The sequence below is a fragment of the Mytilus trossulus genome, chromosome 4 (assembly GCF_036588685.1).
Source record: "Mytilus trossulus isolate FHL-02 chromosome 4, PNRI_Mtr1.1.1.hap1, whole genome shotgun sequence".
In the NCBI taxonomy this organism is placed as follows: Eukaryota; Metazoa; Mollusca; class Bivalvia; order Mytilida; family Mytilidae; genus Mytilus; species Mytilus trossulus.
The window spans coordinates 17940935-17962914 of record NC_086376.1 but is presented as its reverse complement, the minus strand read 5'-3'; the positions used below and the strand labels follow the sequence as shown (position 1 = coordinate 17962914).

The following is a 21980-nucleotide window of genomic DNA, read 5'->3' as shown; positions in this document are numbered from 1 at the left end:
TCTTACACATCCTAGGCGTTCAAATATTTGGTGGTGAGCGTACCTGATGAACGCAAATACAGAAAAGCTCGTCAAATGCATGAAATTTAATGTTTTGCTTCCATTTTTTCAACAGTCTAATTGCAGTTTTTTTTTATGAATAGCCTATTCAAAAGAGAATAATATCTATATTAAATGCAAATCCATGTATTGGTATCATTTATCGGCCGTGATATCTAATATGTTCATCAGCTTCATTTAAATTATTTGATCGAATCTGCATCTGATTTAATGTTATAAAATAAAAATAACCCTTTATAATGTGTGTGCTATTCTAGCTGTTCCTTCAGCAGGAACGCTCACGCATAAATATTTCAAAGCGAAATATGTGTATGTTAAAAAAAATATGAAGAAACTTTTAGAGAATTATACCCAAAAGGAAACTTTGAAAAGAGAAAAGCTAACTCAGCTTAGATCAATTTCTACCGAGGGAGTTGGAACCTTATTTTTTTGTATTTATCAAATAGGAATGAGAGAACAAAAGTTTTAGAAAGTTTTTACAATACACAATCGATTTATATTTTGAGTGCACGTATTTATACATGCACTCCTGGAACGACGGATGACATTTAAGCGCATTGATAGGACACTTGAGCGAAAAAAATCGGACGTTTTAGCGCAAAAGTAGAACCCATTTGAGTACCGATTTTTTAACTCATTTTAGCGAAAAATTAAAATTGTCAATGCCCATGCATATAAGCTATGGAGCACATTCGTCTGTAATTCGTATTTTTACATATGTTGTTGTTTGCAATATGATAATAGTAGGGTGACAACTATTAAATTATTACTCATTATGATGGTCATGTAACGACTCTCATATTTGGGAAAAGTCCTTCATAACTTTCATCACTTTTGGCCTCAAAATCCATATCTTCTATTTTCGGCTGGAACCTGTGGCCTCTGTCAGAGCACAAATTTAGAAAGCTGTTTGTAGAATTTATTCATCCAGGTAATTTTTCGCTTTAATGAGCTATCGAAAATATAGGTGAACGGATTATTCCGGCGCTAAAATGGGCTCTTATGTCGGCACTTAAATGTCCCCTTGTAGTTTTTATTTTTTCGCTAAAATGTTCAGCGCACCACGTGCCCCTCCTGGAATAACCTGTAAAATAAAATGGGCTGGAGAACAATAGTTTGGAAATATGGAAGACAATACACTTAACAAACCAGTGAATGAACCATGACTCAAGGTGCAGGGTCAACTTCTAACCAATAAGATAATATATGTCAATGCTAATATAACAAATTATATAACTAACATGTCCTAAGTGAAATCAGTAAAGTGACTTATTCACAAAAACTTTAACACGTAATATATACAAAAGATTTATAATCACTAGATAATGACTGAGGATACTGGGCAAAAAAATCGCAATGGAATTGGAATTGTGACGTAACAATGCGTATATGTTCAACTGCTAATTGTCATTGAATTATCGTAATTGGTTCCGCTTAAACCGACTAATCATAAACTTTAACGAAATGTTCCCGCCGCCGTTATAAACAGTAAATCTTCGTCAAGGCGGGACAAAAATTAAGAACAAAATTAAATGCAAAACCTACAAATAATTGGTAATATCTCAGGTACTCAAGGAGGATAAGCTAATCCTGCAATATTAATGACACCTGGCATGTTGCTGATTCGAAGTACAACGTCAGGATTAAGTCTCATATTGTGATATAAAAAAAGAGGATTGGATTGTTGATACGACAGTTGTCATATATATCCGATATCACTTGTGACACAGAAATAATGGCCAACCAGCTCGTGATGACGTCCCAAAATGTTCAAAGGGACGACTTACCTTTACCACTTGGAACCCTTTGTTCAATTGTTTCTACGTAAGAGAACACTCTATTAACAAAATCATGATAAGCAACAACAACAAGGGAATGTAATATAAATCAGGAGAAAAAAAACTTCGTATGCAGGCGCTGCAGAAAGGTTTCATATTAGAAATAGACAGTTTACATCTGTCCCAATTATTGAAAAGTTAAAATTTGCTAAATGCAGATGTTAGTGTCAAAATATGAGGCAGAATGATATGTTACTGTTATGTACGTGTCCATTACTTCAGGATCGATTGGATATACTATGTGCAATCAAACTAGTCAACAAACCTTTAATTATTGGGTGTTAGGACATTATCTATTAATTGAAATCTAACGTTAAAGGATATCCTCGCATTTACTAAATTCTATTGTAGTCGCTTTTAGTAATACAATATTAATTTCACTTTTGAAAATATAAAGGATGGTTTGGTTTTGATCATAAAATGACATTAAACGGAAACGGATAAACAATAGAAATGGATACTTCCTAGAAAACACTATTATTATTTTTATTATATACAAAAATAAGAATCAGTGGGTATTCATTGATTTTACAAGAATGAACTTGTAATTGGAATGTTTACAGACTTTGCTAAATACAATCATTTTAAAAAAGATTATAAATGCTACTTATACAATTGAGAATAGAAATGGGGAATGTGTCAAAGAGACAACAACCAGACCATAAAACAGTCGACGGCCACCAAATGGGTATTCAATGCAGCGAGAAACTTCCGCACTTGGAGGTGTCCTTCAGCTGGCCCCTAAACAAATATGTTTACTAGTTCAGTGATAATGGACGTCATACTAAACTCCGAATTATACACAAGAAACTAAAACTAAAAATCATGAAAGACTCACAAAGGCCAGAGGCTCATGATTTTGGACAGGCGACAAAATGCGGCGTGGTTAAACATGTTAAAAAAAAAAATTACCCGATTATGTTTTAGCTATTTTCTTTAAAACTATCATTGACAAAGAGAGGTATTTCCCAAAAACCCCAAAATAACAAGCATAAGATCAAATATCTGAACAAAAAGAAAATTGTCAATCAACTCCATACTGCAGATATAATTATTCAGTAATTATTTTTGGTACCCATTTTTCGATATCACGAGATCTATTACAGATAGGGTGAAACTGTAAAGAGCGTAATTAAAAGCAAGATAAAATTTACAATAGCTGAACTTACATTTAGTAGCGGAATTTGTTGATCAGCTTCTTACAGGATTTACTAACATAATTATACATTTAAATCCATTCAAGCGTTTTTGCTGTTCTTTTTGTATCATTTTGAGCGAGAAATTGAGGACATCAGAAAATGATCTACAAGAAAATAAATGACAAAAACGTCAATTGGTTCATCATTTTTGTTATTATCGTCTGGCCTTCTGGTCTTCTGTTGTTTCAGGAAGCGCAGTTATCATTAAATGGGTACTGACATGATTTATACGATACCCGTTCTTAAACTCAGTTATCATTAAATGGGTACTGACAACATTTATAACATACCCGTTCTTAAACTCGCTGTTTATAAATTTTGAATCTTATAAAATTAGCTGTAACAATTTTTCTACACAAGATACGTATTTTGACAATAACCTCTCGTTCGTGATGCTCGAGGTCGAACTATTGGATACTGCAATGCTTATCGAAACAATGAAGAGCTTGAAAACCAAAAATGTAAAGTCAGTATGGCCAAAATCGGGCACGGAGTCAGAGCACTGTTTGTGGGAGATTCCTAAATTTCAACTAATTTCCAAAATATTGTACCAAAGTACTGAATAATAAGGTTCCTGTTAACTTAGGTTAAACTTTGATGGATTTGGCTATACATCATTTGTCCATTTTGATCATACGTACAAACTCCTCATTTTTAAGTACTCTAGTATCATATTCGTTTATGTACACAATCCAAAGAACATTTTTGATTTGATTTGATTTTATTTGTATGACATTTGCATTGATAAAAAAAAAATTATTCAATGGTAATAAAAGTTGAATATTTGTTTTTCAGGCTTTTTTAAATATCATGTTTCCAACTTAGGTAACACGGAAACTTCAATTTATATTTAGATATCAAATTTCGAAATTAAAACTTTTAATAATCATATTTTTCGAATAATGAATAGTCGTACTTGTCCTCTTTGTACTCATTGTTAATAAAAGTATTCGATCAATCTTATCGACATTGTAAGAGTATACCATAAACAACATTTGCAAACAAAATAAAGAGGAATGCCTTAGTTTAAGTGGTTCTTATTTTACTACGTTAAAATATTTCTAATGTTTATGACAAGAGTTTCTTAAACATAATTGTCTATTCAATTTATTGATTATGACATTGGAAAGTACAAATTCAAAGGCCACCTTCTTCTTTGTTTTATTTTGTAATGTATGTAATAATTACATGTAGCTATAGGGTTTAATTCCCGATTGTGATATGTGGGTCATGTGATTCCCTCAGTTCGTGTTGGTTTCAATGAGTGCCTCTTCCTAATCGCTTTACAAAAGATTTGAACATGTAAACTATTGTCGCCTCAAACTTACCTGCTTGTCCGTCAATTGTAACATAAATTAATTTTTAATACTGTGCATCATATTTTACAAATAGTGAATTAAAAGCTAAATTAGCTTAATTGATATCAATAATGTGGTCATTTTTATGAATTTCCTGTTTACAAAAATTTGAATTTTTCGAAAAACTAGGTATTTTTTTTTATCCCAGACATAGATTATCTTGGCCGTATTTGCCAAACCTTTTTTAATTTTGGATACTGAATGCTCTTCAACTTTGTATTTGTTTGGCTTTATACATATTTTGTTATGAGCGTCACTGATTCCTCTTATGTAGACGAAACGCGCGTCTGGCGGGTTGACGTTTCGTCCCCGAGGATTTCACCAGCCCAGTAGTCAACACTTCGGTGTTGACATGAATATCAATAATGTGGTAATTTTTATAAATTTCCTGTTTACAAAACTTTAATTTTTTTGAAAAACTAAGGATTTTATTATCACAGGCATATATAACATTAGCCGTATTTGACACTACCTTTTGAAATTTTGGATCCTCAATGCTCTTCAATTTTGTACTTGTTTCGCTCTAGAAATATTTTGATATCAGCGTCACAGATGAGTCTTGTGTAGACGAAACGCGTGTCTGACGTACTAAATTATAACTATTTACTCATTCTTCTGAGGTCATCAGAAAAAAATATTTTGGTAAGTCGTTTTCAATCCACTCTACTCTGGTTGAATATTACTTTCGAAGTTGACTACCCTACCAAAAAGGTTGCTAAGAAATGAAATGGTTTCACATTATCCCAATAGAAAGTATTCATATGAATAGAACTTTTTTTAGAGAATGTTTCATCGAATGGACACCAAATACCACAAACATAAGTGGTGTGTTGTTTATTGTGAGTGTTGTAAAGTTGATACTAATTGGCAAATATATTTGATTTAACGACCAGATGATGGGGATTTTGTTTTTTTTTTTTTTAACTTTTTTTTTTTTTTTTTTTTAACTGATGGGGATTTTGTTAACCATTTAAAACTAAGGAAAAGAGGTAAAATAATAACATGTAACTCAACTTTTTGTTGTTTTCTCTATTTGGTGCATTTAATCACGGGCGGAGATTTGTAATTAGTTTTGGATCACAGACTATGGACGTTACAATATTTTTCCTCTAGTACCAGTGAAAATTTTAAAAGTAAAACAAACATTGAAAAAGCTCAATTGTAAAAATACCTAATGCCGATGACAATTCAAAACGGAAAGTCCTTGATCTAATAGAAAAATTAAAAGCCCAAACCCATCAAACGAATGGAAAACAACTGTCTTATTACTGACACAGACATTTCCTCGTGTAAAAAAACTTATTGTCAATCTCGAAATGATGCTGATCTATATATAAACAGATGCGAGTACATACAGGAACACAGGTTTTCTATAAATTATCTGAGGATTGAATGCTACACAAACTGAAATCAGATTTACCAAAACGTGTTCTTGACAGTCATCGACAAGGAATTTAAACTATGTGTTTCTATATTTTGATTTTTTAAAGTCTTACCATTATTGGCAATGTGGCCAAGTTATTAACAAACATTGTAAATCAGACACAGCAGTTATTGGTTCCTCTTAGCATTATTAAAGAGAGATGAACGACATCAAAAGGACATTTAGACGCATAAGTTCAAATCAAACTGACAACATCATGTCCGTCAAAAAAGAAAAAAAGATAAGCAAAAGAAAAACAACAGTACAACATTCGAAAACTAAAAACTGAGTAACACTCAACAGATAAACAGAAAAAAAACCAGTGATATACTTAGTATTGTCTGTAGTAGGAGAATGTCTATCTCCATGACAGAAATATTTCACTTTTAAGTACACTACACATGACGACTTACCAAATAATCGATATACTTTTTTTCGATTCTCTGATTGAAAATACAGTTTATTGAACTTAATTAAGTTTCTTATATTGTCAGCAAAGTCTTTAAAATGAATTACATTTTCAAAAATCACGTAAAAGTAGTATTTTTGAATAGCCTTCAAATCGACCTAACTCAAACTTTTCAAACCAGAGTTAATTGAAAAAAGTTGTCAATCGAGAAACTATATGACCAAACTGGATCGAAACCAAATGTACAATGTTCATGGGGCACAAGCTGTCAAATTTGTGTTCACCGATTTTAATCAATTTTTCATGTTTGATTTATAACAATGTAAAACATTTATCCAAACTATTTAAAGTCTAAAATAAACAATTAGCAGGGCACGTGCATAAAAATGCTTCGTTTCGTATGTATTTTAGTCTAAACACCATCTAATTAATTATCGAGTTGACCTCTAAAGTCATCCGATGACCATATAAGTGATGTAAACATAAATATAGATATAAATAGATTAAGCGAACTCGTGCTGTTTGATTATTCTGGGTCTATTAAATTTCATAGTATAGATGAAATATGAATGTTTATCAACGTTTTTACCTGTAAAAGAATTATTTTTGTAGATCGAATCAGTCAATCAAATACACATGTTACGAAAAGGTATATTCTCGACGCTGAGGTTGACAAACTACACTTTAAATTTGGGGACGATGTCAAAACATTGATAATAGATTTAAACAGGTAAAATTTAAATCCTGTGCGTCTTGGTTAATTCATTAATGAATAACAGTTATCTAGAACATCATTGTGTATGTTACATCTTATACGACAATTGCTTTTATGATATCATTGCTGGCTAAAACCTTGCATAAGACTTAAAAGGTGTACGCGCGTAGGAGTGGTGGTCTAGAAAAAAGGGGGCTGAGGGTTAAACAAGTTCATTCAATTCTAGATTGATAATCATATATTATACATAGTAAGTTAAATTTAAGGTTTTTTTTGCCAAGTTACTCATTCTGTCCTTTTCAACTCAAAACTCCCGTCCTGCCTTTTTCAAATTTAATCCTAGTCCCCCTATCTCCCTGAAAAAAACCTGGTACCTCCGTAGAGTAGCTATAGGTACCCATCCAACAGATTAAATTAAAAAAAAACATATTTGCTTTAGAGATACTCCTAGCAGGAAAGATCAATTGGTCATCGGTGTCACTTTTTTCATATTCTCAGTTTCTTTTGAAACGGTTGGCGAATTTCCACAAATGTTTCAGAATTTTATGAAAAACAAAATATGTGCATAAGGTGGTTTTAAGATGTAAATGTAAACTTAATGGTTTAGCATGTGCACTAGTAATTTTAGGGCCCTTTATAGCTTGTTATTCGATCGGTGTGAGCCAAGGCTCCGTGTTGAAGGCCGTACATTGACCTATAATGGTTTACCTTTTGAAATTGTTATTTGGATGGAGAGTTGTCTCATTGGCACTCACACCATATCTTCCTATATCTATTATAAAGTCATAATGCAATGCTTTTGAAACTCTGCCGGGTTGTTCAACCGATGAGTAGCGCGTCATATGTTACACAAACCTCTTGTCGTTCTGAACATACATGAAATATTTGCCACTGAACGTTGAGAACCAACAATCAATCAATCACAAACTATTATACAGAAAATACAAAATGAGCTGTCACTTTTGAAATTGAGACAAAGTTGAAAGGAAATAAAGAAAGAAAAAACATGCCTTCGAAGCTATATAACCGGGCGAAAATTTTCAAAAACTATATAGTGAGAAATGCCTGAAGTTGAGATCGTGTTTTAATTGTTTTAAAATAGACCCCGTTCAGATAAAAATTTAGGTGGCAAACAACTGGATCAAAATACATACAAGTATAAGTGTTTGGGTTTTTTAAACTATATAAAAATGATCGTTACATATATATTCACGAGTAGGTATACAACAGATTATAATACTTAAGATTATTTGCAAGATATATTGAGGGCTCGCCAAAGAATTCACACACGTATGTACCCTGTGTCTCCGTTGCCCCCGCACATCTACTGCATTAACATGAACGTGCCCCCATTTTTTGCAGTATTATTATAGTTTCTTAAAAATATAATGGACATTATTAATATCTATTTCTTATATTTCTTATCTATCGTATACATGTTATTGAGTAGTCGTTCCATACGGAATTGCCTGCGAAAAGATCAATGCAGTTTTTAAATGAAATCCAATGTATACACAGGTAATCTATTTGGTGTTGTAAAACAGTCCCCTCATTTAAAGTTATAATTTGTCAACCTCAGCGTCGTGAATATACCTTTTCGTAACATGTCTAATGATTTATATTTGTTTTACTTTTAAGGTTGATATTCTTTTCCTTTAAATAACTATATGCATACAAATCACGTGTTATCCAACGAAGGGGGTAAATTGAAGTTCACGTGAACAAAATTCAATGAGGTCGAATTAATCACTTGCAAGTGAATAATTCATTATCAATGTTTTTTTGTAGCTTATTTTGACAAAATTGAACCATACTGGCTGTAAAAAGCGAATTATTATTTCCCTATTAGCATTTCATTAATGAATGAGCAACAAAATAAATATATGTCGTAGCTAGTGCCCCTTAAATATTGTATGAGGGATTTGTATTTTGAATAATTTTTTTAAAGATAAGTTTATCAAATGTCAGATTTTAGAAAAGTATGTTAGTATCAAAGCTCTCGACTACTGATGGTTTTATTACCTGCGAAGACAGTCTAACAGCAGGGACATCAACATTGTTCTTGAAAATGAATTTATTCTAGAAGTTATTTCCAAAGCTTTTTGTCTAGATTGAACTTTAAAAGGAAAAGTCAAACTCTTAAATTTGAAAATCTATTGTTGTATGAATACTAAGCCACTTAGATACTTAATTACCTTTCGAACAGAAAGGACTCTAAATAAACAAAAACGTATATCAATTATACAGACATTTGAAAGAATAGTTTAATGTATTGGTGTTTGATAAATGGATATAGCGACTAAATCTGATATGTGCAAAGCTGCTAAATCATATACCTAACAGTTATATTGATTAAAAGATTGAAAACTATAGTTCGCACTTTGCGTTTCGGCACATTTCAACAGATTAAGAGATTTATTTTAAACATTTGAAAGGTTTTATCTTAAGGATTTTCTAGTTTTACACTAAAAACTAAAAGATCAATATAATTAAGATTCTTTAAATTTCTAAATGTTAGCTGAAATTCTACATTTACAATGTCATTTTAAGCTTTGTTTATCACATTCGTTTCTCTTCCTGATCTAGCACAAATTCTTGATTTGGAATATACTATTTATAAATAAGACCTAAATCACTGTTCAACAGTTACAAATCGATTAAGCGAAAACAAATACAGGTCACAAAGCAAAATAGAGGGGAAAACATCACTTAGAGATGTTTACGGGATAACAGAAACTTTAAACTGCGACAAAAATACATATCAAACAGATTTTTAAGGTTTTGAGTTTATCATCGTTACTTTATCTTATGTTTGTTACATAAGAAGAGTTTCAAAATATCAAAGAAGGGTATTCATAGCATACCAGACGCTTTTTTACCTTTTATATAAAGTCATATACATTTCCTCGCGTGACACAGGTCCTTTATTATATCCCTGATTTTTTGTTATTGGACTTTTTATTCTACAGTTGTAATGGTAGTCTTTAACATTAAACTGTGATAGTAGGTCCCCGGTAGATAAGAAAAAATAATATGGCGTTTTTTTACTACTCCTTTGCTTCAATATTAAAACGATATCAGGGTAAAATAAACTCTAATCGTACTGATGACATTGTCTAAAGCGTACATGCATTTGTCGTCAGTGTAAGTAAGATTAATATAGCAATCGTGCCTCATGTAAAGCTGTCGTTTATTATCTCTACCAAGTTAAGATAATAAATTTTATGCCCGCAGACAGTGAAATTGAAACGAGAATTATTTTAACAAAGTGACATTCGGATGACTGGAGAAAGCAATAAAAATACAATAATACATAATTGGCGTATAAATTACAGTGATTTGGAGTAAATAGATCGATTCATATTTAAAGTAAACTAAGAATAATAGCAATCAAGGCATATGCATTCAAACTATTATAACTTTATCATTTCATTTACAGAAACAATTTCGTTTGCAGCTCTAGTGATAAAAATTATACGTGAGTAGTCAAAATATTGTTATGCTGTACACTGTTTATAAACTCATCATAGATACCAGGATTAAGGCTTTGTAATTTTAATAACGTTTAGTTAAATTAAGTATCTTTCTGATTTTTATTTTCTCGTTTTAGTTTAAGTTTAGATAGTCTATCATCTCATTTATCCGGGAGATATCAATAGTCAAGAAACTAACAAATTGGAAAAAATGGAGGCTCCGTGTGGTCGTTTTCGAGATATGAGCCATTGCAAATTTGGCGGGAAAAAATTATCTCTAGATTTTTTTTTATACATTTAACATTGGCACCTCATTTGCTTCGAAAACTATGATAATTTACAAGAATACTAAAAAAGTTAGAAATATGACTTTTTAAACTTTATGTAATGAAATTATGAACAGAACAGTAGGGGTTAGTGGGCAAAATATTTAATGACAATATATGGATAAAACCAGAGGATTCAGAAAATCTGGAAATTTTTTTAAAAGAATGGAGGAACAAACATCCTTAATGGAAGGTTTTCTTTATTTAATTCAAATAGATGATCAATAACTTCGATATACAATTTAAATATAAGACGCTATGGGTGCAAATCAAAGAATAGTAAGTGGTCGACTGCTCATTTTTGTCAAGGATCTTGTCAGAGAAGATTTTTGAAGAAAATAGTTATTTTATGATTTGCACCATGATAGATATGCAAATTAAATGAGAACTATCTACTTCAAAAGTCTTCTAAGATTAGTTCCTTCAGAGTTGTTTTCCTTGGTTATAGTTTGATAGTTCGTGTTGCCGAAACAACTTTCGTACCCGATGTCCGCACTTTGTCGATTTCACTTTCATGTGTGTTTGTCTAATTTGAATTTTATAGAAATTCAAATTGTCAAAAACTAATTCTGATATCATGCAGTTCATTTAACGTGAATTGAACACACTAAAGGCAACTTAAGTATACCGCTTTTCTATAAGTCGTATATCGATTAAGCAAAAACAAATCCAGGTCACCAACCAAAACCGAGGGAAACAAACCAACTTATAGTGTATAAGGAAAACAACGGAATAACAATCCATGTCTTAATGCGGAAACAACACCATATATATCGTCGTATGACATGCACTTAGCAACATTTCATAAACAAGATTTATATCAAGTGTTTATAGACCCAATTAGTTTTACATTTTTATTGTATCAACGACTTAATTTGGCATTTTCCTCATACAAAGTTAACATAAATTAATGCAATTTTGTTTCTACTATTGGTTACCTCTCCAGCGTTTAATATTTTGCCTTTGAAGTCAAGGCTATCGTTCAACATGAATGGTATTCAAATAAAATGATGATATTAATTACCATGAGTTTATTGGAATAATACACTATGGTAATCATTACCCAAAGGTGAATAGGGAATAGAAATTATGGTTTATTGTGGACAGGCGGTAACACCCATTCTTTCATGTGATAGTCTCAACTACCCCATCGCCCACTCTTTTCCACCGGACGGCTTCTATTACATGGCATTTCTTATTTATTTATGAATGATTTGTTCTTGTCCTGAACTTGCATGAAATATTTACCACTGTATGTTAAACAAATAACAATCAACAGTGGTGATCGTATCATAAGTTTTGAATCAGTACTTGGTCGATACCGATATCGTTGCTATGAAAATAAGAAGATGTGGTATACTAAAAGGATAAGGGAAGTGGCACACAGAAAGTAATACACGTATCTTTTGCTTTATTGTGTTAGAACCATATTACAAGCAATATATTACACAGCACAAAAACATGAGAATTATGGTTTTCCAAAAGATTGATAGAACAGACAAAACAAATTTTCTTTTAAAATTTCTAGTTACACTGAAATCTAATTCACGTTACTTTAAAATCTCGGATTCCATTGAACTATCAATAGTCTTCGAATTATACAGTGAAATTTTTCATGTCAGACATGTTAAAACGTAAGCTAGGAGCCAGGAACTGAATTGTTTGCAGACTATTCGTGCATCAATACTTTTTTAAACTAATTTTCTGAAAGTTAAACTGAAGCCTGTTCCTTATTCATAATGGATGTATTGAAACAAAAGGCGGAAAAACTATGTATCGGGTTTCAGTTATGTCTTGATTGGTGCATACGTATTCGGCTTTGAACTTATCATTCACGTACACGTGAATTGTATCTTTCGATATTGCTTTCAGTTTTAACTTGAATGGGTTCTCAAAATAAATCTGTTTTACGTTTTCATCTTGCATCTGGACTTCTTTTCCCCATTGGCCTTTTGATAGTGTATTTAGAACAACCGTACTGCTTGGTCCTATTGGTTTGAAATGGAGATTCATTCCGTTGATATCTGATGATCTGTCCTGTTGAAAATTTATCGCATAACCACTAAAAAGAAAATAAGAAGATTGTAAACTGGTACAAATGAAAATAAAAAATGTTTGATACTTTTGTTACATAGAAAGTAGAATTATATATTGTTAAAAAAGTTGATATCTCTATGTTTATATATTGAAAAGCAAGCAATGGAAATTCAAAATAAAAATTAGAATTTTGCCATGATTGTTCAACGTTAAAATGGAAAATGTTCCAAGTAAAGGTTTCTTTAATTTTTTAAAAATTCTAATACAAATCGGTGTAAACTTTATATATGTCATAGTCAAATCTTTACTGGATAACTGAATGCATTGTATATGGTGTAACATTCTTCTTTTTCATTGGACACTTTGATCATGCGTTAAATAAAATTAACGGTACCAATTTTCTTGCACCAGATGCGCATTTCGACAATACATGTCTCTTCAGTGATGTTCGTGGTCAAAATATTTGAAATCCAAAGCTTATATAAAAGATGAAGAGCTATTAATCCAAAAGGTCCAAAAAGTATAGCAAAATCCGTGAAAGGAATCAGAGATTTGCATGAGGGGGATACATTCCTTAATTTATAATAATTTATAATACCTTTGTAACAGCAAATTTTAATAACACAAAAAATCCGTATTTTCATGCCAGTACCGAAGTACTGGTTACTGGGCTGGTGGTACCCTCGGGGACTAATAGTCCACCAGCAGAGGCATCGACCCAGTGGTTGTAATAAAATTAACGGTACCAATTTTCTTGCACCAGATGCGCATTTCGACAATACATTTCTCTTAAGTGATACGCGTGGCCAAAATATTTGAAATCCAAAGCTTATATAAAAGATGAAGAGCTATTAATCCAAAAGGTCCAAAAAGTATAGCCAAATCCGTGAAAGGAATCAGAGCTTTACATGAGGGAGATACATTCCTTAATTTATAATAATTTATAATACTTTTTTAACAGCAAATTTTAATAACACAAAAAATCCGTATTTTCATGCCAGTACCGAAGTACTGGTTACTGGGCTGGTGATACCCTCGGGGACTAATAGTCCACCAGCAGAGGCATCGACCCAGTGGTTGTAATAAAATCAACGGTACCAATTTTCTTGCACCAGATGCACATTTCGACAATACATTTCTCTAAAGTGATGCTCGTGGCCAAAATGTTTGAAATACAAAGCTTATATAAAAGATGAAGAGCTATTAATCCAAAAGGTCCAAAAAGTATAGCCAAATTCGTGAAAGGAATCAGAGCTTTGCATGAGGGAGATACATTCCTTAATTTATAATAATTTATAATACTTTTGTAACACCAAATTTTAATAACACATAGAATCCGTATTTTCATGCCAGTACCGAAGTTCTGGCTACTGAGCTGGTGATACCCTCGGGGACTAATAGTCCACCAGCAGAGGCATCGACCCATAAAATATACGTTTATGTAAAATACACAGAAAAAACATTGTCCATTTCCATACTTCACGTATCACATATATAATGGTGTGTCTTATAAAAATTAAGGACATACACTCAATTAAGCAATATGCTATATAAAACACTGTCAAATAATGTTGACGTTACGATTATCTATACCGCTTCATCCATATAAAACGTATTGACCTCGTAAAATGTCAATAATTGATAAATATTATGATATTGTATTTTTATTCCAGACAGACTTAATGTTTTTAGTTTGAGTGCCCCTTTAGTATAATCCGCCTCTTCTTTGGTATAGAGCGATTTGGTGTTTTAGTCACTGTTTATAAATTAATAATAAACATACCCGGCACTGTCCGCTAGAGCTTGTCTTACATTGCACTGGACCTCAATGGTTAATTCCCCGCCTATATCTAGGCTTTTACCCCATGCTTTCAGCGTAACCTGTGTAAATAATCGTAATATTTGATGTAGTCTATTTTATTACTACAGAAGACAAGATTACCAAAGCACAGCTCTTTGACGGTGGTCATCGTCTACTGAATTTCCATCATCTAATTTTTCGACTTTATTTGATAAAAGATGAAGTGTTTCAGCACTCGAAAATTCCAAATATATAATTCATACAGAAACACATTTTATAAACATGTTCATAATCTTATATTCTTGTTCAATTTGGAAAAAAGTTACCATTAAATACAGAAGAAATAAACAGTTGTCCAAATGTAGATAACAATCAATATGATTATTTTATCAGATTATAAATTTGTTTGACCTGATTATTGCTTGAAATAAAGTGCATTATTAAAATGCAGGTCCCTATTTCACGTTTTGGGAACGACTTACATTCGGAGAAATCATCTTTTCACCGTTTTTTTTTTAACGGAAGAGGAATGTGTACAGCAAATCAAGATTTCAAAGGCTATGATAGTCCACTTCCATATAATAAGTGCAATTCACATAAATCGTTAAGCAATATTTTGATTGTTTTGAGTGTTCGTGTCAGCCAAATTTTAATATGAACGAATGAACACGATTTTTAGAACACTTTAATCTGGGTTATACAGACATTCTCCTCGTGGTAATATAATTTGTTACTTCAAAAGTCTGCAGGACTATTTGGTAATAACAATCAGACCGAAATACTTACGTAAGTCATAATTATTGTGTCTTTCCCCTGAAAAAAACAACATATTGTGCATTGATATCATAGACATTTTGGGGCTGAAAAGCTTTCCTGTATCCAGATTTCTAATTTGTCCCTTGTGTATCAAAATTTAAAGAAATGGAAAACGTTCTAGGAATCCACAAAATTAGTTTGAAATTAAAACTAATCAAGTCCTTCAGCAATCATATAAATTGATTACATCAGTTCTAAGATTCTTTGACAAAATATGTAATCAAGAGTTTTCGTTTTAAACTACACAAATCTTAAAACTTGATTTATCTTACAGAGATACATGTGAAATTTATAATGTACGTATCTATAATTAGGAACATATTAATAACATAGACGATAAGTTAAAATTTATACTACTTTCCATATATATCCTGGATTGATTTTATTTTGTAAATTCAAATGAATTTATGATACAGTAACTTGCCTATTGTATCATTGAAAAGTAAGCAAAAGTCAGTGTATATTTTTTTCATTTATTTTATTATAAAACTTAAATCAAACCAGGAAACAGTTAGTAGTGCGTATATTGAGATTGTTTGTAACCCCATACAATCACACATTCAAGTCTTTTCATGTACAAAATAGAAAAACTAAAAAAGTAAAGAAGTTTAAAGCGTACTATACATAATAACTATTTGTAAGGATAAGTTCTTACCTCTTCTAAACATCGATTTATTCTACTGATTATACCCAAAAGGGCTACTATTTGTTATATAACAATCGGAAGCAATATTTTTTACGATTGTATGTTTTCCCGCTTTAACAACGCAATTTGAGATAACTTGTACGTGACAAAAACAACAACAACAATCTTCGTCAAATATTTCGTTTTCAGAACTATATACATAGACAACATGTTTGCAGTCAGTAAAGCTCTTTTTAGAAGCTTTTCACGTGAATACCTACTACTGAGAAGTCTGAATGTATCTTAGGTTTTTACCTCTGCAAACGAATTTTGTGAATTTACAGGGAATAATTCTGAAAATTGATTTAACACTGAATATTGTTTCTAAATTTATTTTTCATAATAACTAGAACCGTTTACATAAAAATATCCGTTTCAGATAAAAAAAAAAAAAAAAAGCTCATCAGTGGATGCTTCGGTCCTATTCGGATTTCTAATGTTGTTTCATAGGTTTTAGTAAGGTGTTGTCTGTCATTGTCCAGGAATATAATATTGTCTAGATATGTTTGAGTTTGTCTTGTCTATCTTCAATGGAGTTTTCTCGTATTTCTGTATGTGTTTGAGAATGTTTCTGTACGTAAATACTAGTATTTGAGTATGATGTTGTCTAAATACAAAAATGTATGTTCGTTTTTGTCAGTCAATGGTTTGGTTCTGATAATTCTTTATATGATGGAGTATTGTGTTGTATGTCCTTGATGGAGTGTCTTATGATATACCCGAGTGTCTCCTTTATGCTCCTTTATTGTCTGTATATGTTTAGTAAGTTATCTGAAACGGCCAGGTATCCGTCAATTATTCTACAGCCTTTATTAAATGGTAAAATCAAAAACATAAACACATCTGACGAATAGAAAAAAAACAATTGTCATATTTCTACTTATTTTGTATTTAGTATCAAGTATGCCAGTATCAAGAGTTCTTTATATTTTATAGTAGATTGTTTATCAAAAAAAAATTGGGGATTGAATATATTTTTACAACAAACAAAATAATTGCACAAACTATTTATGTTTGTTTTCAATATTTAAATAGTAATCATGTTAAATGCTTAAGATATTGACTGTACTTCATCTGTTATTATACATTAATAAGTGTTCTTACAATATATATATGGTATTTTGTTTGTAGGTATGTTTTGAATTGTATTTATCAAATGATGCCATAAGTTAAAGACACGCATCTGACATACTTTCAACAAGTTAGAAGTCGCTTTCGAGTATACACACCTGTATAAGTATGAAGATTATGCTGTGTTTGTAGTTTCTTTCTTTGTATCCTTTGTGTCGTTAATAGTTTATACATTGACGGTATCTTTTTATAAAGCAGAAACTTTACTTTTTCATGATTTGAAAAGGGCATAAATAAATGAAAATGTCCGAGCTGTTTAAATGGAAAATTTTCAACTTGTTTATAAAGTACAACTATTACGTAAAATAGATATAAAAAGATTTGGTATGAGTGCCAATCAGACAACTCATCATACAAGAAACTATGTGTAAAACAGTAAACAATTATCGGTCAAAGTACGGCCTTCAACACGGTTTGATTCGTATGATTTATTTTAAAAAACGCAACCAGCTACACGATCTCGGCGGAGACTAAGTTCCCCTTCTTCTAAAAAAACAGGATGCAGAAATAGTACTGGTTTCCTCAACCTTCACCTTAAACAACATAATTTAACAAATAAACAAATTCATTCATTTTATGTTCATTCATGTGTTTATACGAAGGAATAAATAAACTTAATATTATATAATCAAAAGTTAGTGAAAATGATTGATATTAATAAATTAAAAAATGTGTAAACAGATGTACTTAAAAGGTTTATTCCCGATTGTCTAAAATTTTAGAGTTCTAATTGAACCACATGAAGAGACAATTGTTGTATGCTATGTTTAAAAAAAACATGCAAAGATTAAATTAGAACATGTTCAAACTATTATTTGATATATATCTTAAACCTGTATGAAATACGTTTTTTTTATTATATTCGGTGGTTGTCGTTGTTATATCATTGGTTCATATCTGTCATATTTTGATATCTTTTATAAATTGATTTGTCATAAATTTGAGTATTGGTTTTCTCAATTGAAATGTTTCATATTTCTCATGTAGGGGCCTTTTCAAGCTGGCTATACGGTAAGATTTTTTCTCATAGTTCATAGTTCATGGTTTATTAAAGAATACTCAGCCACAGAAGACTGCTTAACAGGAGGAGCATATTATACACAAAATATATTGTCTTGCTTTTGCTAGATTCATTTTAAGGTTTATTTCCTCCTTTAACAGGTATTTAGGGCATGTGTTTCTTTTCCTGGCGTTTTTAGGTTATTTGTTATTGTATTTCTTCTGATTTGCACTCTAACAATTTTACTTTCTTTTGTTTTGCACTTTACCCATGTAATTGTCTTCATTTATCCAATATATTTTTAACATTAGAATAGAGAAGTAGCACGTTCAATCAGCTGTCACTGTAAAACATTTTGATTGAAATAGAAGCATATAACACTAATTGAATAATTGAAATAATGTTTACGAAATTTTTCGAAAATTAAATTATAAAATAAAAATTAATTTGAAAAACAGGTTTGTTCAATGACAACTGTAAATGTATTAGTAGAACAGTTAATTTTTATTTAAACGATTCATTTAGATCTTTTTTCAACATAACAATATGGTGTTGATCTATTGTGATTCGTGCCGAGAAATCAAAAATGACCATTCACGAATCATTTACTATCATAATTTTAACTCTTGGTGATCAAATGATAACATAAGTAACATTTCACTTTTTCAATGCATGACACCTTGAAGGGTGCAAGAAACAGTTAACTCAGTACAGTGTTTGAAGAAAGAAGAATTTACAGGTCATAAAGCCGGTTTCATCGTCAACTTAAATACAGTACTGCTTTTTCCTTGCTAATGCTTTAAAAAAACATGAGTAAAAAATATTTCTGCTTCGAAAAAAAGTTCTATTCATTTTGTCAATAAAAAATCCTCCAAACTTTCAAAGTAAGTGCGGAATTTAGAAAGACATTTAAAAGTCTGCCAGCAACCTTGAGTTTCCTAAATAAAGAATAGTACGACTAAATTCAACTACTGTAGAGGTTTCTAACTAGGATAAGCCAAGGAAGTATAATTTATTGTCGCAACTAAAGTCTAGAGTCAATAGTCAAATTGATGGTAATTGTTTTAAACTAACAAAACGACTCTATTGTTAAATTAAGACCATTGACCATTCAACCTTGAAAATGTCGTATGAAGACACGACGTCACGATTGCAGATGTTTCTGACAACGCAAATCATAAATAGTTTTCTTCATTTCCGTATAATTTCATAGTCGTGGGCAGTTGTCATAAATACAAGAGACCATTATTGTATCATTGAATTTGTATTTGGCATTTATTTCAGCTATTTTCAATTATTCGAATTCTTTTTTCTTTGGTTCTGACATCATCATTGTTATTTTAAATCACATTTTTACCGAAGACCTGTACAAATCTCGAGAAATATTGTTAGTACGAATATATATCTTTTTTCTATTATTTGTTGTAAGAAACCCCTTAGTATAAACAATATGCACGATATGTATACAATGTTTAATAGTAGTACGAAATTTTGTATGAATTCGATGACGACATTATCTTGATTGAGGGCTATCGAGTGTGAGTTAAAAATGACGTGAAGTGTATTGAAAACTTCGAGTTGCGATTCAAAAATGCCATTGAAATGTCGTCATATTTTATGATGCAATAGGGCTTTACAGCTTCAACTAGCGTCGAGTCGTATCATTTGCAGAAATTTAACCACATGTATGTAAATATTGAACTTTGATTTAAGATTATGTTTTTCATATTTTTTTCAATTTTCAGATGTGATTAACTGTCTTGTTGCTCTTAAGAATGAAATGCTTCTGTTTGTAACTTCATTGGGGTGTAAAAGCGTTGGCCGAAGTTCATTTTGTATGAAGCGCAGAAGCGCTTCGTTCTAAATATATGCGCACATTCACTACTCTTTTTACAACCATATGAATTTACAAAAAGAAACATACAATACTTACAATTACATTTTTTAACTAGGATCATGAAAACACGAATTTTATCATTTTTTTAATTTAATTCACCTGTACACTTATATGGGACCTCGTGTTATCATGAATGAACAGTTTTATTTAGTAATGCAAGTGTTTAAGGAATAACACATGATGTACAGTTAGTCAATAAAAATAACGTATTATATATGGCCGTGTTCACATTGACCTAAACTCGGTGTTGTGTTAGTGTAAGGCCGTGTTCACATTGACCTAAATTCGGTGTTGTGTTAGTGTAACTCATACGTAAACTAAACACAATTGCGTTCCCATTGATAAAACTCAATGTTTAAATGTAGTTTAAATCATGTTTTATCTACACACAGTCGATAGGTAATGTAGGCCTTGTGTAGGTTAAGTGTACACAAAACTAGGCATTTAGGACATTAGTTTTACCGTGTATATATTATAAGAGGAAACTATTTTTGAGTAAAATTGATATTTTTTATAATTATTAGTATTTAGTTCTTTACAGAAATTATTGTCTAAATTTTACATTTTTACAAAATAAATAACGTTCTTTATCAAGACTCAAAGCAGCATCATTGCCAAACCCATAAGGCAGCAACCAATTGATTTTCGGGGGGGGGGGGGGGGGGGGGGCTATTATAGTTGAGTATAAAACATAAAGGCAAGGGGTGGGGTGGTGAGCTACGGATTTTGTTTCCAGTTTTTGGCCCTGAAATTTTTTTTTTTGGTTTGTTTCACCCTCAGCTGCCACTATATATGCTAAAATTTATTTCGACTTTTCACCAAAATTTGTCCTGAAAAAAATCCACCCTACCCCCCCACCCCCCCCTCGCTCCCCTTTCCCCTCCCCAAAAAGTGAAGTAAATAGTTGCTGCCTAATTCATTTGAAAAGGTCTTCCCGAATCGACTTGACGTACACAGAAATATTCGCCACTGGTCTTTACTCAAACAACGATTCACGCATAAATGCATGACTTCAAAAAGTGTGAGGTAAATGATATGTTTGTCTAGTATCTCAGATCCGTTAAATAACACTTAAAATAATTTTTTTTAAAAACGTTACCCTATTCCTTTACCAAATACTACTTGGAGAAGAAATATCATTTGAAACAAACAGAAAAGATAAAAATGTAGTGATCCCTAATATCTCAATCCTTTTTTTTCGGCTGTAAGCACGCTGCTGCAGCTAACGTTTTCTAATGCGTAATCGAGACATCTCTAGTATATTCAAACTACTAAAAATAATAAAAATGGCTTTCATTAAGTAGCAACCACTTAACTTAAAAAAGTGGGAGGGTTTTTTTTTTTTTTTTATCTGAGTCAGATTTTTTTTCGCGCGTACGTTTTTATTCCTTTTTTTTCGATGCTGGTGATCAAATACTTTTTTTTTCAATATTTAACACTATAATGTATGGGGAAACTCTTGATTCAGAATAAAAAAAAATATCATTTGTATGAACCCCCTTTTTTTTATCAAATTGGGGAACGAAATATTTCCATTTCCACCCCATCCCCTTTTGAAGACAAATGGTTGTTCCCTTACCGCTAGAAAAATTGTCCAAAAACTTTGAATTCAGTTCTACGTAATGAACATTTAAATGACATATAGTTAACAAGTGGGAACAAATCTTATGTACAGGTAGCTGAACAAGGTGTATAGATGTGAACAAATGTTATGTGAAACCAGTGTACACTACACTAAACTAATTGTAAACATGTTTACTCTACACGGAGTTTGGTGTGAACACGGCCTAACTCACACATAAACTAAACATA

At 31.5% G+C, this 21980-nt stretch overlaps 1 protein-coding gene across 1 annotated transcript; it reads right to left on the bottom strand.

The window, feature by feature from the left end:
* Window positions 1–12192: 12192 nt before the first annotated feature.
* Window positions 12193–16131, bottom strand: LOC134714800 (uncharacterized). Its single transcript, XM_063576379.1, has 4 exons — window positions 16111–16131; window positions 15426–15452; window positions 14622–14719; window positions 12193–12863 (listed from the first exon to the last, which is right to left on the bottom strand). Exons 2-4 carry the CDS (start codon window positions 15432–15434, stop codon window positions 12536–12538), a joined length of 435 nt encoding a protein of 144 aa, XP_063432449.1. The 5' UTR covers window positions 15435–15452; window positions 16111–16131; the 3' UTR covers window positions 12193–12535.
* Between the last annotated feature and the right edge of the window lie 5849 nt (window positions 16132–21980).

Bases quoted from the DNA above. Each gene is read 5' to 3' on its own strand.
- LOC134714800 (XM_063576379.1), bottom strand. The intron at 12,864-14,621 runs GTATGTTTATTA...TTTTCTTTTTAG, and splicing joins GCTCTAGCGGACAGTGCCGG to TGGTTATGCGATAAATTTTC.